Source organism: Pocillopora damicornis, chromosome 2, assembly GCF_964200805.1.
Source record: "Pocillopora damicornis chromosome 2, jaPocDami1.2, whole genome shotgun sequence".
Classification (NCBI taxonomy): Eukaryota; Metazoa; Cnidaria; class Anthozoa; order Scleractinia; family Pocilloporidae; genus Pocillopora; species Pocillopora damicornis.
In genome coordinates, this window is record NC_142671.1 from 33,845,639 (window position 1) to 33,861,275 (window position 15,637).

General features: G+C 37.9%; 3 protein-coding genes across 3 annotated transcripts; all 3 read left to right on the forward strand.

Annotated features, from left to right (window-relative positions):
* Window positions 1–1,209: 1,209 nt before the first annotated feature.
* On the forward strand, window positions 1,210–4,657 carry LOC113670049 (uncharacterized). Its single transcript, XM_089197379.1, has 2 exons — window positions 1,210–1,811; window positions 2,924–4,657. Exons 1-2 carry the CDS (start codon window positions 1,250–1,252, stop codon window positions 3,829–3,831), a joined length of 1,470 nt encoding a protein of 489 aa, XP_089053505.1. The 5' UTR covers window positions 1,210–1,249; the 3' UTR covers window positions 3,832–4,657.
* Window positions 4,658–5,393: 736 nt separating this feature from the next.
* LOC149050983 (uncharacterized) lies at window positions 5,394–10,025 on the forward strand. The gene is made up of 2 exons (XM_089197380.1): window positions 5,394–6,070; window positions 7,731–10,025. Exons 1-2 carry the CDS (start codon window positions 5,512–5,514, stop codon window positions 8,627–8,629), a joined length of 1,458 nt encoding a protein of 485 aa, XP_089053506.1. The 5' UTR covers window positions 5,394–5,511; the 3' UTR covers window positions 8,630–10,025.
* Window positions 10,026–11,085: 1,060 nt separating this feature from the next.
* Window positions 11,086–13,816, forward strand: LOC113670048 (uncharacterized). Its single transcript, XM_027186132.2, has 2 exons — window positions 11,086–11,663; window positions 12,468–13,816. The coding sequence occupies exons 1-2, from the start codon at window positions 11,108–11,110 to the stop codon at window positions 13,454–13,456; spliced, it is 1,545 nt and encodes a 514-aa protein (XP_027041933.2). The 5' UTR covers window positions 11,086–11,107; the 3' UTR covers window positions 13,457–13,816.
* The last annotated feature ends 1,821 nt before the right edge of the window (window positions 13,817–15,637 follow it).

The following is a 15,637-nucleotide window of genomic DNA, read 5'->3' on the forward strand; positions in this document are numbered from 1 at the left end:
ACGTAGTTGTAAATTATTTAGTAAGTAGAAGGACTATAACTGCAACAGTCTGTAAGCCAGCCCTGTAACAATCTTTTGTGATGTGTAAATTGTAGTTATGCCTTTCAAAGGCAGTTAAAACAGATTTTAAAAAGTAATGGTAATATGTTGTATGCGTTATATAATTTTTATTTCAAATAAAAATTTCCAGGAATTAAAGCAGAAAATACTTAGTTCCATTTAGCTGTAGACTACTTTGATTATTATATTTATCAGAGTAGAATTTATGGTCTATTTTAGCTTGAATAACCTAACTCAAAAGTCGTTCAATATTAATTAGACAAATTTTTACATTTTCAATATTTCTGTGAAAACAAAGAAGCTCTTAATTGATGAATGATGGAGGGGAGGGGGGTTCGGAGAATTTTGGTTGTGTGTCATGATAAAATTTACCTGAACCCTCTATTAGACTCTGTAATATTCTCATGGTTCCCTCTCTTTGGTCCATTGACTCTGATTGTGACCACTGATCCTCCCTTCATTCTCCCTTCATTCTCCCCTGTCAAAGTTGACATTTCAAGGATCAGAACCCTTGCTCTGACACCATAACGAGTTCATAGCTTACTTCTGAATGTTAGCCCTTTGTTGTATGCTCTGATGAAGGGCTACTGCTCTGTCAAAGTAAGCTTTGACACTCTTTACCGTGGCCAATTAATATTGCACAGTTGATCATACTAAACTACCCTGTTATATTCTCCCACCAATGCAGCATCATAGTTTCCTTAGAAACATACCCACCTTCACTCTTATGATTGTTCTTTTTTTACCTATTTTGGTTGAGTTGTGTTTGCAGAGAGGTGAGGTTCAAATAAAGGAATACTTTTTAAGAATATTTCTGATACATTGACAGGGTGATAATTTTGGGAGCATTTCTTTTTGGCTTTTCATTTAAATCTCCTTTTTTCCTTTCATTTTGTAAAAGAGTCCTTCAGAGTAACAAAATTCACAAATGATTATAAGCATTGTAAAAATAGCTATTACAAATATTTCTCATGTGGATTCAATTAAAGGGCTGGGTTTTCATCATCAAGTTGTATACCCTATTGAATGCAAAAATTAAGAACAGGAATAATTCAGATGAAAGCTCTTTAGCGATATACCATATTCACAGGGATAAGGAAGAGAAAAAAATCGAGAAAGTAGTTAAGCGTGTTATACTTTTGTATGTACCTGATGCGGACCTAATTTGTTCAATTAAATTGTGACCAATATGGCCTCCTTCCTGACTATCAATGATGACTGCCTTTGCAGAATTATTTCCTTTTTGGACGATCCGGTTTCGTTTCACAGCGTTGCTGTCTCCTGTAAGAGGGTTCAACAGGTGATTAACAACACTCGGAGCATTCTCCATCCAAAGTTGCTGCGAGTAAAAGCTGAATATTACATAAAATGCTACCTTGTGGAAATCACCGATGACGAGAGCGACTATGGCTACAACAAGTTTAGCGATTTGGAAGATATTTTCTCCAATGCTGCGCTCCTTACAGCAGCTAAGGAATTCCTTACTTATGCAAAAGTAGTAAATGTTTGGAAGAGAGACGGACCCGTGGCAGCTAAATTGTTGACATGGATCAGAAATCAGGAGAGTAGCACAGAAGAAGGCGAACTGGGAGAGACTTGTTTTACCGAATATCTAAGTGTCACGTTGCATTTGCCAGGCTGTGACAAGGACTTAAGGATCGATACCACCATCTTTTACGATCACAGCGGTGATAACGACGGCGAGTTGACCATCCAAGTAACTTGTGGAGATTTGGATATAAAGTCAGAAGGTGAGTTCGCAGGTTGTTTTTGATGCATTTAAGCTTATTTAAGATTAGTAATAATGAAAAACCGTCAATAAAAGAAGATGACACCTATTTCTTCAACAAAACAGACACCATTTACTTGCCTGGGGATAAGAAAAATTTTTGTCTGGCATGAAATCTGACAGATTTTTCAATTTACGAGTCATAATTTAAGGAAAACATTACCTAAGAAAATTTGATCTCACTCTTTGAGTGCGAGTCTTCTAGGCAGAAGGCTGCCAGAATATTTAGTTTTTATCCGGCAACCAAAGGGTGAGGATGGAAGATTAATTTTGTACCTTTGAATGCTGCATGACAGTCAGTACTCAGGATACTCAGAGTACACTATTATGGCTCCCAAGTTTACATTCGTGTTGAATTCCCAGGTCCAAGTACTGCTAAAGTTGTATATCCATGGGATTAGCGTGGGGTGATTAACAAATGATTATTAAAATTAACAACTTGTAAATTTGAGGGGGATAAATCTTCTCAAGAGCAAAAAAAAAAAGGGGTCAGCCCAGTGCGCAAAGGCCTTTGGGACTGAGTGTCTGTCTGAGATAGTAATTGACTGTCTGACTGATTGATACAGTGACTGACTGAGTGATTGACAGACTGACTGAATGAATAAATGACAAAAGGGAAGATGGAAATAGTTGGGTGTGGAAGTGAATGAGTGAGTCAAGGATTGGCTGATAAATTGATTGAGTTATCCAGTAAGTATCCTTTATTTTTGCAAATGCCTGCTTGGGTTTCAATGGTGAGTTAAGTATCCCAGCCAAAATAATTGTAAAAAATTTGAACCTAAAACAAGGTTTTTGTGGCAAACATGGGTGAGGATGACTAAGGTGACCACCTCTTTTCAAGGAAAAATGACAATTTATATGAAAATCAGGTTAATTTTGAATTTTAGGAAAAATTATTTTAGGACCCTCTACTGATTGTCTTTGATAAAGTGCAGAGGTATTTTATGTTTATCAATTTTGTAGCAGTTATGGGCAAGCTGCCCTTTTACATCTGTTGGTATTATGCACAATTCTATGTAAGTAGACTGTTTCTAATGCTATTTTTACTCTATGATTAAATTACCATTTTCAAAGGCAGAGTACCATTTTGTGAGAGTTACATCCGCTATTGCCCTAGCGATGATGAGTTTTGGAAAGAAAAAGAAGTTCAAGCAGTAGTTAAACCAATGAAACCAGTTGTGGAACTCCTGCAGAAGGAGCTTGGTGAGACAGTTCCTCCAATGACAAACAATTTTTTTGTCTGGTTGTGTTACTTCTTTCCACACCAGAGAACCTTGACAACAGAACACAAGCTTAGTTTTGAAGACCCATCTAGGAATGTAACACCCACCCCTGAGGATGTTCAGCCAGCTATAGATCTGTTTCATCAGAACCTTCAAGCTGATACCAGCTTGAAAAACTTGGTTTCTGGATGGAATGATCCTGATTCAAACCTCTCCAGTCTGATTGCCCAAATTATGGCTGTCTTGATCCAGAGATCAGAGACAGAATTCTTTGAAAAGCTTCAAAGGGATACCAATGTCTTTTATGAGATTGCATCAGACCTTAAGCAGAAGCTACTCCCCAAACCACTTGTGCAGGACTTACTTTTGCGAACAGAGCTTGTGTCTAGTGATTATGACCCTGGTTCAATTGCAGACAGGTTTGTACAAGGTGAAGCTTCATTCAGGTTTTCAGGAGGTAAAGTTGTGACAGCTGTAGGTGGCATGCATGGGGATGGGGCAAGTTCCCCTTCTTGGAGTGAATTGGAGCTTACAGTCACCCTACCAGATGGCAAATTATTGGAGCTGGATGCAACCTGCAGATATTGGAGAGAACCTCTTCAAGTTGAAATGTTGAGTCCAGTTACTGAGCTATTTCAGCAGAGTGTAAATAAATGCATGGAAGGAGAGGAGCACATCCCCAAGTTAGATGACCACTTTACAGCCTCTTATCTTTTGCATGCCATAAAGTTTGGCACAGAAGAGCTAACATTCCTTTGAAGAAAAGACATGACATGAATCTGATCCGTACATAGTCTAGTGAGGAAGGATCATATGAGGAGAGTGAAGAGGAACATAGTGATTCATGAACAGTAAACTTTTCACCTACTTTATGACTTTAAACATTATTTTAATCATAAGGACAGTTGAAATTAGTCAACATAACAGTGCAAGGACTGTGACTGTATTAACAACCTCAGAAAATGTACTGAGAACAGTATGGAGAAGATGCATACCAATAATGGTTTAAAGGGTTAATGTCAGTTTTGCGGCTTTGTTTATTTTAGTCTTCCCCCTAGGGATTGATGTACATCAACCAAAATCTTTCATTTGGGTGATAACACTTTTCAGCACAGTCTTACGGTCATTTGGCCATTTAGTTCATTTAACACAGAAAAGTAAAGAATATAAACATTTTATAAATTTTATTAATTCAAGGATCTTGTTTAGGTTGACAAAACTCAGATACTGGATATAGTTCTCACTCTCATGATTTAGTATCATCAACTGGGTCGATAACATAAATTGACCACTGTAAAGAGTTTCAAAGTTGATGTTTCAAGCATCAGAGCCCTTTGTCATTTGCTCTGACAAAGGGCTAATGCTCAAAATATCAGTTTTGAAACTCATTACGATGGCCAATTCATGTGATCAACTCAGTTGATGATACTTATTTACCCTGTTATACTCCCCCACTGATGCAGCATCACAGTTTCTTTAGTAACATGCCCTCTTCACTCTTATGATTGTTCCTTTTTTTACCTCTCCTAGTTGAATTGTGTTTGTAATGAGTTGAGTTTCAAATAAAGGAATGCCTTTAAGGATATTGCTGTTACATTGACAGGGTGGTAATTTTGGAAGCATTATTCTTTTTGGTTCTTAAATTTAATCTATTGTTTTTTTGTTTTTGTTTTTTTCATTTTGTAAAAGAGGTTTTAAGAATGACAAAATTCACAAATGATTATGAGCATTGTAAAAATAGCTATAATCAATATTTTTCATGTGGATTCAAAGGCTAGGTGTCCATTATCAAACTACCTTCTTTACTGAATGCAAAAATTAAGAACAGGTATAATTTAGATGGAAACTCTCGAGCGATATGCTATATTTACAGGGATAAGGAAGTGAAGAAAATTCTAGAAAGCTGTGAATAGCCTGTAACACCTTAGCCCGTAACTAATTGTATGTACGTGATGCGGACCTCATTCGTTTCATTTTGCCATTATGGCGTCCTTCTCGACTCTCAATGAAGACTGCCTTTGCAGAATTATTTCCTTTTTGGACGATCCTAATTCCTTTCACAGCGTCGCTCTCTCCTGAAAGAGGGTTCAACAGGTGATTAAAAACACTCGGAGCATTCTCCATCCAAAGTTGCTGCGAGCAAAAGCTGAATATTACATAAAATGCTACCTCATGGAAATCACCGATGACGTCGTACTTATAACCACGATTATTATTCGTGTTAGAAGACGCTTTCAGACTATTAATCGCTAGAAATGCCATTTGCGATTAATAGTCTTACTTTAAGGACTTTTGAGCCAAATAATCGTAAAATTTGCACTCCGGAAATTAATAAGCACCTGTTTTATGCAAATTAGCTGTCCGCAAAGCTCTTCATGCGAAATCCGCTGGTAAGCGACTCATGACGTTAGCTGTGGCTTTACACCGGAGATCAGCCGTATGGCCTCTTTCTTGACTATCAATGACGACTGCCTTTGCAGAATTATTTCCTTTTTGGATGATCCGGCTTCCTTTCACAGCGTCGCTCTCTCCTGCAAGAGGGTTCAACAGGTGATTAACAACACTCGGAGCATTCTCCATCCACAGTTGCTGCGAGCAAAAGCTGAATACTACATAAAATGCTACCTTGTGGAAATCACCGATGGCAGGAGAGACTACAACAAGTTTAGAAATCTGGAGAATCTTCTGTCCAATGCTGCGCGCCTTACAGCAGCTAAGGAACTCCTGACTTATGCGAAAGTTGTAAAAGTTCGGGAGGAAAACGGACCTGTGGCAGCTAAATTGTTTACATGGATCAGAAATCAGGAGAGTAAAACAGGGGAAGAAGGCATTCGGCAAGCGAATTGTTTTACCGAATATCGAAGTGTCACGTTGCATTTGCCAGGCTGTGACAAGGACTTAAAGATCGATACCACCTACTTTCATGTGCACATCGATGATCAAGACAACGAGTTGCACATCCGCGTAACTTGTAAAGATTTGGATGTAGAGTCAAAAGGTGAGTTTACAGGTTATTTTTTAAATTACAAATTACCGTATTTACTCGTGTATAATTCGACCTTTTATGACCAAAATATCAGCCCAAAAAATTACCCTCGACTTCTTAACAAGTCTTACACGAAGACCTGACCCAATAAATCCAAGAAATTGGCGTAACAATATTGCCTGAAGTCCGTTAGGAAAACTGAGTTTACAAAACTCGTTCCAATTGGGTTCGAGTTTCGTCAGTTTTCAGCGCATTCTTTGTCAACCGAAAAGTTTATAATAATAAATTTTAAGTTGCTTAAACACAAAGCTACTGGAGCTGATTTCTATTGTGTCTTCTGATCTGAAGGGTAGACAATTTTTCTTACAACGTCGCTGCTGTTTATAGTGATGAATGAATTTTCGTCTCCAGCGAACGGTTTTAGTAGCTTAGAGACCTAGCAAATGCTGTTCTCTGGCGTTGTCTTGTTTGTTAGGCGCGACAATTATCCCTTCGAAGCTCTCGGTGTTCCTTCGGTCTTCTAAATCTCCTTTCAAACTCAACATTAAGATAAAAGGTTAGTTAAATGCAAAACGATTCCATTTTCAATGCGATTTACAAAATATGGTAAAATAGTTGTCTAGTACATAAAAGTGCTCGTGTACGCTTAAATCGTGGTGATACAAATAAGTGCTACTAAACTTCACAGCAAGCGATTACATTTTGCTCTGCAGGTTTTTTTAATTCACCGTGTTTTCATTCTCAGAAATAAGCGATTAACTTTATGGGAAATATCGATTGGTCTGAAGTTTACTTTTACTACTAAAAATGATGAAAAATCTGATTTTTGACCTTGAAAATGGGGATCGACTTAAACACGAGTAGATACGCTAGTTGACTTCAGTGCTGATAACAGTGAAATTGGTTGAGATAGCTGAATTGAGAGTGTGATTGAAAAGCTGGCTGAATCGGTTACGTAGTACTGTGAGAGTGACTGACTGACTGACTGAGTACGACTGACTGACATACCAAGTCAGCCCAATGTACTTAGGCCTTTAATGACTGACTGTCTGAGACAGTATTTGACTATCTGACTGATTGATAACAGTCACTGACTGACTGACTGAGAGAGATGGGCTGATTTACTTGCTGACTGAGAGTAACAGACTGACTGCCAGACCAACTGATTGACAGACTGACTGAATGAATGAATGAATGATGAAAGAGAAGATGGAAAGAAGTAGGGGTGGAATTGGGTGAGTGAGTCAGGGCTTGATTGATTAATTGATTGAGTCATCCAGTAAGCATCCTTCATTTATGTCATGCTTGCTTGGGTTTGACTGGTAAGTTCAGTCATCCCAGCCAAAATAATTGCAAAAAATTTGAACCTAAAGAAAGACTTCTTTGGCAAACATGTGTGTGATGACCCCCTCTTTTTAAGGAAAATTGACAATTTATAAGGAAACCAGACATGCTTTTGAATGCCAGGATAAGTTAGTTTAGGACCCTCTACTAATTGTCTGTAACAAAGTGCAGTGGAATTTTATGTTTAATATTTTTGTGACAATTATAGCAATTTGCCATAGTACATCTCTTGGTATTATACACTTCTATGTCAGCAGACGGTCTGTAATGCTATTTTGACTATATGGTCAAATTACTATTTTCAAAGCTAAAATACCATTTTTTGTAGATATCACCCTCTATTGCACTTGCGATTATCAGTATTGGGAAGAAAAAGATCTTCAAGCTGCAGTTAAACCAATGAAACCAGTGGTGGAACTCCTGCAGAAAGAGCTTGGTGAGACAGTTCCTCCGATAACAAACACATTTTTTGTCTGGCTGTGCTACTTCTTTCCGCACCAGAATACCTTGGCAGCAGCACACAAACTCAGGTTTAAAGACCCGTCCAGGAATGAAAAACCCACCCCAGGCTATGTTCAGCCAGCTTTAGATCTGTTTCACCAGAACCTTCAGGCTGATACCAAGTTGAAAAACCTAGTGTCTGAATGGAATAATCCTGATTCAAACCTTCCCAGTCTGATCACTGAAACTATGGTGGTCTTGATCCAGAGATCAGAGACAAAATTTCTCAAAAAGCTTCAAAGGGATGCCAATGGCTTTTATGAGATTGCCTCAGACCTTAAGCAGAAGCCATTGCCCAAACCACTTGTGCAGGACTTACTTTTGCGAACAGAGCTTGAATCTAGTGATTACAAACCTAGTTTAGTTGCAGACAAGTTTGTAGAAAGCAGAGCCTCCTTCAGGTTTTCAGGAGGTAGAGTTGTAAAAGCTTGGGGTGGCATGTATGGGAATGGGGGAAGCCACTCAACCTGGTATCAATTGAAGCTTAAAATCACCCTACCAGATGGTAAAGAATTGCAGCTGGATACAGACTGCAGACGCAGGAGGAACCATCTTCAAGTTGAAAAGTTGAGTCCAGTTACCAAGCTATTTCAGCAGGGTGTAAGTAAATGTATGGAAGGAGCAAAGCGCATCCCCAAGTTAAATTACCAATTTACAGCCCATTATCTTTTGCTTGCCTTGAAATTTAGAGAAGAAGAAGAAACATTCATTGGAAGAAGGAGATGAGAATCTGAGCCATACACAGTCTAATGAGAAAGGATCATATGAGGGGAGTGAATAGTAACATGTAGTGAAGAGGAACATAGTGATGAACAATAAACTTGTCACTTACTTTATAGCTTTAGACAGTATTTTATTCATAAGGACAGTTGAAATTAGTCAACATGTCAGTGCAAGGACTGTGTAACTTAAATAGTCTAATATGGGTTTTGTGAATGCCTTTGGAAATCTTTTGTGATATGTATTTTAAAGTTATGTCTTTCAAAGACAGAAAGAGCTGATATCATTAATGAATGAAAGAAAAAACTAGTTTGCTCCATTTGGCTGTAAAACAGTTCAACTATTATATTTATCAGAATAGTATATATAGTCTAATATATATAGTCTATTATCAGAATAGTATATATAGTCTAATATATATAGTCTATTATAAGTTGGATATTCTAGCTCAAAAGAAGCTGTAGTACATTTTGAATCCATTCCATCTGCAATAAGCAACACATCACATATCAGGGAAGGTAATTTTAATATTTTCATGACAACGAATTGGCTCTTAACTGATGAAAATTGATAATGCAAGGTTGGGGTTCAGGAAAGACACTCTGTGAGAGAGATCTAATTATTTCCTTTTCAGGGTAGTGATTGGTCGAGAACCCTTGCAATTACATGTAAAATTAAAACCAATCATAACAATTCAGTCAATAGCACAATTTTGAAGTGAGTATTGAAATTAATCCTGAATTGCATTGGGTTTGCTTTACTTCTCTCTGTGATTGGTCTAGAAAACTTACGCCACTCTCTCGACCAATCAGATGCAAAGCTAAAATCAGTCATGTCTTGGTCGCCCACATTTTCCTGTGCTTTAGGCAGTTTGGTTGGTTTTTTTTTTACTTTGAGTTCTTGTTACCTCTTTAAGGTATTTTCTTTTATTCTAATTGGCCCTTGTGATTACTTTTGTTTGGTTTTATGCCACTCAATAAAAATGTGCTCTAACTCTTGTGCCTTGGGTACTTCTCTCATTTTACTTCAGGTCTTGTACTGAGTTTGCAAAATATTTCTGCGACCTGATTGTCCATGGTTATTACCTTTGTTTGTTGTTTCTTTCTTTTTACAAATCTCAGTGGATGAGTGCTCGTAAAGATCTATTTTTTACTTCATAAGAATAGTTGAAATTAGTCAAGTTGAACATAGTTGTAAATTATTTAATTTTTCTGTCAGTAGAAGGACTTTAACTGTAAGAGGCTATCAATGGTTTAAGTGAAAGCCTATAAAAATCTTTTGTGATATTTAATTTATAGTTATGCCTTTCAAAGGCAGCTAAAACAGATTTCAAAAAGTAATGGTTAATAATGTAATGAGGTAATAATGTAATAATGGTTAATAAAATAATGGGGTAGACAAATTCTTGTCACAATCTTAGAAAATGTACTGAGAACAGTATGGAGAAGATGCATACCGATGATGGTGTAAAGGGTTAATGTCAGTTTTGCTACCATGTTTTTATAAGTTGTTTGTTTGTTATTTGTTTTCTAGTTTGTTTGCTTTTTTGTTTATTTTAGTCTTCCCCGTAAGGACTGATGTACATTAGCCAATATCTTTTATTTGGGTGATAACATTTTTCAGCACAGTCTTACAGTTATTTGGCCATTTAGTTCATTTAACACAGAAAAGTAAAGAATATAAACATTTTACTAGTTTTATTAACTTGAGCAAATATTATCTTGTTTAGGTTGACCAAAAAAGTATGGGATATAGTTGTCCACTCTCATGACTTAGTATTATCAGCAGGGTTGATAACATAAATAGGCCACTGTAAAGGGTTTCAAAGTTGACATTTCAAACATCAGAGCCCTTTCTCAGTTTTTGCTCTGACAATGGGCTAATGTGCAAAAGTAAGCTTTGAAACTCTTTATGATGGCTAAATTACATCATAAACTCAGGTGATAATACTAAATTACCCTGTTACACTCTCCCACCATTGCAGCACCACAGTTTCTTTGGAATATACCCACCTTCACTGTTATGATTGTTCAATTTATGCCTTTTTTTTGGTTGAGTTGTATTTACAGTGAGGTGAGTTTCTAATAAAGGAATACCTTTTAAGGATATTGCTGATACATTGACAGGGTGGTAATTTTGGAACATTTCTTTTTTGCTTCTAATTCTAATCTATTTTTTTCTTTCATTTTGTATAAGAGTCTTTCAAAATGACAATTCACAAATGATTATGAGCATTTTAAAAATAGCTATAATCAGTATTTCTCATGAGGATTCAAAGGCTGGGTGTCCATCCTCAAGCTACATTCTTTACTGAATGCAAAAATTAAGAGCAGTTATACTTTAGAAGGAAACTCTCGAGTGATATGCCATATTCACAGGGATAAGGAAGAGAAGAAAATTCTAGAAAGCAATAGGGTGCAACACCTTAACCCGTAACTACTTGTATGTACGTGATACGGACCTCATTCGTTCCATTTTGCCATCATGGCGTCCTTCTCGACTCTCAATGAAGACTGCCTTTGCAGAATTATTTCATTTTTGGACGATCCTGATTCCTTTCACAGCGTCGCTCTCTCCTGCAAGAGGGTTCAACAGGTGATTAACAACACTCGGAGCATTCTCCATCCAAAGTTGCTGCGAGCAAAAGCTGAATATTACATAAAATGCTACCTCGTGGAAATCACCGATGACAGGAGAGACTACAACAAGTTTAGAAATCTGGAGAATCTTCTGTCCAATGCTGCGCGCCTTACAGCAGCTAAGGAACTCCTGACTTATGCGAAAGTGGTAAAAGTTTGGGAGAGAAACGGACCCGTGGCAGCTAAACTGTTTACATGGATCAGAAATCTGGAGAGTAGAACAGAAGAAGGCGAACCGCGAGCGACTTGTTTTAAAGAATACCAAAGTGTCACGTTGCATTTGTCAGGCTGTGACAAGGACTTAAAGATCGATACCACCTACTTTCATGATCACATCGGTAATTACGACAACGAGTTGAGCATCCACGTCACTTGTGGAGATTTGGATGTAAAGTCAGAAGGTGAGTTTGCAGGTTGTTTTTGATTAAAGATTAGTTGACTACAGTGCAGATAACAGTGGAACTGGTTGAGATAACTGAATCGAGAGAGTGGTTGACTAGGTGACTGACTGACTTAGTACTGTGAGAGTGACAGACTGACTGACATACTATGACAGCCCCATGTACCTAGGCCTTTAGTGACTGACTGTCTGCCTGAGACTGTAATTAGCTATCTGACTGATTGATACAGTGGCTGACTGACTGACTGAGAGATTGGCTGACCTACTGACTGGTCATCTCATTAGGAGAGTCAACAGGCTTTACTGACTGACTGACTGACTGACTGACAGACTCAGTGTTTGACAGACTGACTGAATGAATTGATTGAGTGAGTCTGGGATTGATAAATTGACTGATCCAGTAAGCATTCTTTATTTATGCCATGCCTGGTTGGGTTTAACTGGTGAGTTTTATTATTCCAGCCAAAATAATTGTAAAAAATTTGAACTGAAAATAGGACTTGTTTGGCAAACATGGGTGTGGGTGACGATGGTAACCCCCTCTTTTTAGAGAAAACTGACAATTTATAAGAAAAACAAGCATGCTTTTGAATGCCAGGAGAAGTTAGTATAGGACCCTCTAATGATTGTCTATAACAAAGTGCTGTGTCATGAAAGTTTATTATTTTTGTGGCAATTTCGGTCAAGTTGCCATAGTACATCTCTTGTTATTTATGCACAATTCTATGTTAGCAGACTGTCTCTTGTGTTATTTTGACTATATGGTTAAATTAATATTTTAAAGCTAAAATACCATTTTGTGTAGATTTTACCCGCTATTGCCCAGATGATTATGAGTATTGGGAAGAAAGTGAAGTTCAAGCTGCAGTGAAACCAATGAAACCAGTGGTGGAACTCCTGCAAAAAGAGCTTGGTGAGACAGTTCCTCCCATAACAAACAATTTCTTCATCTGGCTGTGTTACTTCTTTCCGCACCAGAACACCTTGGCAGTAGAACACAAACTCAGGTTTAAAGACCTGTCCAGGAATGAAAAACCCACCCCAGGCCATGTTCAGCCAGCGATAGATCTGTTTCACCAGAACCTTCAAGCTGAAACCAAGTTGAAGAACCTAGTGTCTGAATGGAATAATACTCATTCAAACCTTCCTAGTCTGATTGCTGAAACTATGGCTGTCTTGATCCAGAGATTAGAGACAAAATTCCTTGAAAAGCTCCAAAGAGATGCCAATGGCTTTTATGAGATTGCCTCAGACCTTAAGCAGAAGCCACTGCCCAAACCACTTGTGCAGGACTTGCTTTTGCGAACAGAGCTTGAATTTAGTGATTACAGCCCTGGTACAGTTGCAGACAAGTTTGTAGAAAGCAGGGCTTCATTCAGGTTTTCGGGAGGTAAAGTTGTGAAAGCTTGGGGTGGCATGCGTGGGGATGGGGCAAGTTACCCAACTTGGGATGAATTGAAGCTTAAAGTCACCTTACCAGATGGCAAAGAATTGAAACTGAATTCAGACCGTACATACAGGAGGAAAACTATTCAAGTTGAAATGTTGAGTCCAGTTACGGAGCTATTTCAGAAGGGTGCAAATAAATGCATGGAAGGAGAGGGGCTCATCCCCAAGTTAGATGACCGCTTTACAGCCTACTATCTTTTGCATGCCTTGAATTTTGGTGGAGAAGAAGAAACATTCCTCGGAGAGGATGATGAAAATGTGAGCTATTCACAGTCTAGTGAGGAAGGATCATATGAGGGGAGTGAAGAAGAACAGAGTGAAGAGGAACATAGTGATGAACAATGAACTTTTCACTTACTTTATGGCTTTAAACAGTATTTTATTCATAAGGGCAGTTGAAATTAGTCAACATGTCAGCGCAAGGACTGTGTAACTTTAATAGTCTAACATAGGTTTAGTGAATGCCTTTGGAAATCTTCCTGAATGTGTATTTTAAAGTTATGTCTTTCAAAGACAGAAAGAGCAAATATCATTAATCAATGAAATGAAGAAACTAGTTTGCTCCATTTGGCTGTAAAACAGTTCAATTGTTTTATTTATCAGCAGAGTAGTATTTATAGTCTATTGTAAGTTGGATATTCTAGCTCAAAAGAAGCTGTAGTACATTTTAAATTTATTCCATCTGCAATAAACAGCACTTCACATTTCAGGGGAGGTAATTTTAAAATTTCCATGACAACAAATAGCCCCTTAACTGAGGAAGAATTGATAATGCAGGTTTGGGGTCTGGGAAAGACACTCGCTAAGAGAGATATCTAATTATTTCTTTTTCAGTGCTGTGATTGGTTGAGAACACTAGCATTTACATGTAGAATTCAGACCAATTATAAAGACTCAGTCACTGGTGCAATTTTGAATTGAGTTTTGAAATTAATCCGTAACTGCATTGGGTTTGCTTTACTTCGCTCTGTGATTGGTCCAGAAAACTCGCGCCACTCTCTCAACCAATCAGATGCAAAACTAAAATCAGTCACGACTTGATCGCCCGCGTTTTCCCGCGCTTTAGGTAGTTTGGTTGTTTTTACTTTGAGTTCTTGTTGCCTCTTTAAGGTATTTTTTCTTCTTCCGATTTGCCCTTGTGATTACTTTTGTTTGGTTTTATGACACTTAATCAAAATGCGCTGTAACTCCTGCACCGGAACGAGTACTCCTATTGTATTACTTCTGAGGTCATGTGATTGTCTGTAGTAATTACCTTTTTTTAAAGAATCTTTATGGATGTGTGCTCTGAACATTGGCAGGCCATCACCTGATGGGAATTGATGTCACTCTAAGTGAACTCACAAGATTTATTCGTGCGATAGTCTTGCAAGTGCAGACTGTGGTCTAACCTCTGGTGCATGAGCTTGTTTCACTTTAATACGTTTTCCAGTTTCTGCTACTGAAGCCGATTTCAATCTACCAAATACCTCAGTACCTTGTACGAAGTTAAAACGTGTTGTTTCAAAGTTGTCACGCCATGCTCGCAGTTCCTGGTAACTTGCAAATTCAATTTTGTTATGGATGGATAGCGAACTCAGCTCTGTCTGTATTTTGTCGGTGGTTTCCGATAGCGTTTGAATATTTGCAATATCCTTTGCATTTTGCAGCAATGTCACACTGTTGTCTTCCGGTGTCACATTATTTTCTTCTGGTGTCACATTCTTTTCTTCTGGTGCGTGTAGAGCTGATTGTTTACGATTGGCGTCCCTTTCTTCATTGCGTTGGTTGTTTCCTTTAGCTTCCAAACATTTGCTTCGACCGTCGTTTTCTTCTTTCGAATTTTTGCCCTTTGATTGATCCTTTGGAGTGGATAAATCCTCATTGAATGCTTCAATGGAGCCATGTATTTCTTTGTTTTTATAAGATTTCTGTTTAGCTCCTTTACTATTTGACTCTCTTTCCTTCAAGTCGAAAGATTCTGTTATCATATGTCCGCTTCCGTCTTCTGACTGTTTTGGCTTTTTTATGTCAAGTAACTTCATGTGGTTAATATTCTTCGAAAGCCTAGTGGCTTTAAAATAATTCTCAGTGTTCGTCAACTTCACTGGATATCCAGGAACAGCTCTTCGCTTATCTACGGGTGGAAGTTTAACTTTGGAATCCAAGGGAACCGATTGTGTGAAGAAAATTGAATCCATTCTCCTCTCTTTCCGTGGGTCCCTTCCATGTTCCTTCGTGTTCGGCCGATAGATTCCCAGGGATTTTTGACGATCAATTATTTTGAGTCGACGAGCATTTATCAGCGACATTTCAAAAAAGAAATATCTTTCCCGCATTTTCTTTTCCATTTCAATTCGTTTGACCTCCATGTTTAAAACAATCTGATGTTTCCTGTTTGCTTTTATTACCGTGGCTTCACTGTCTTGGTGTGAGGCACTCCGAATGTGTATCATTTTGATTAATCTCTGAGTAAACTTTGAACGAAAAGTCACTCGATGTTTAACTTTCTGTACTATAAATATGTACTGTATCGCATAAACTGCT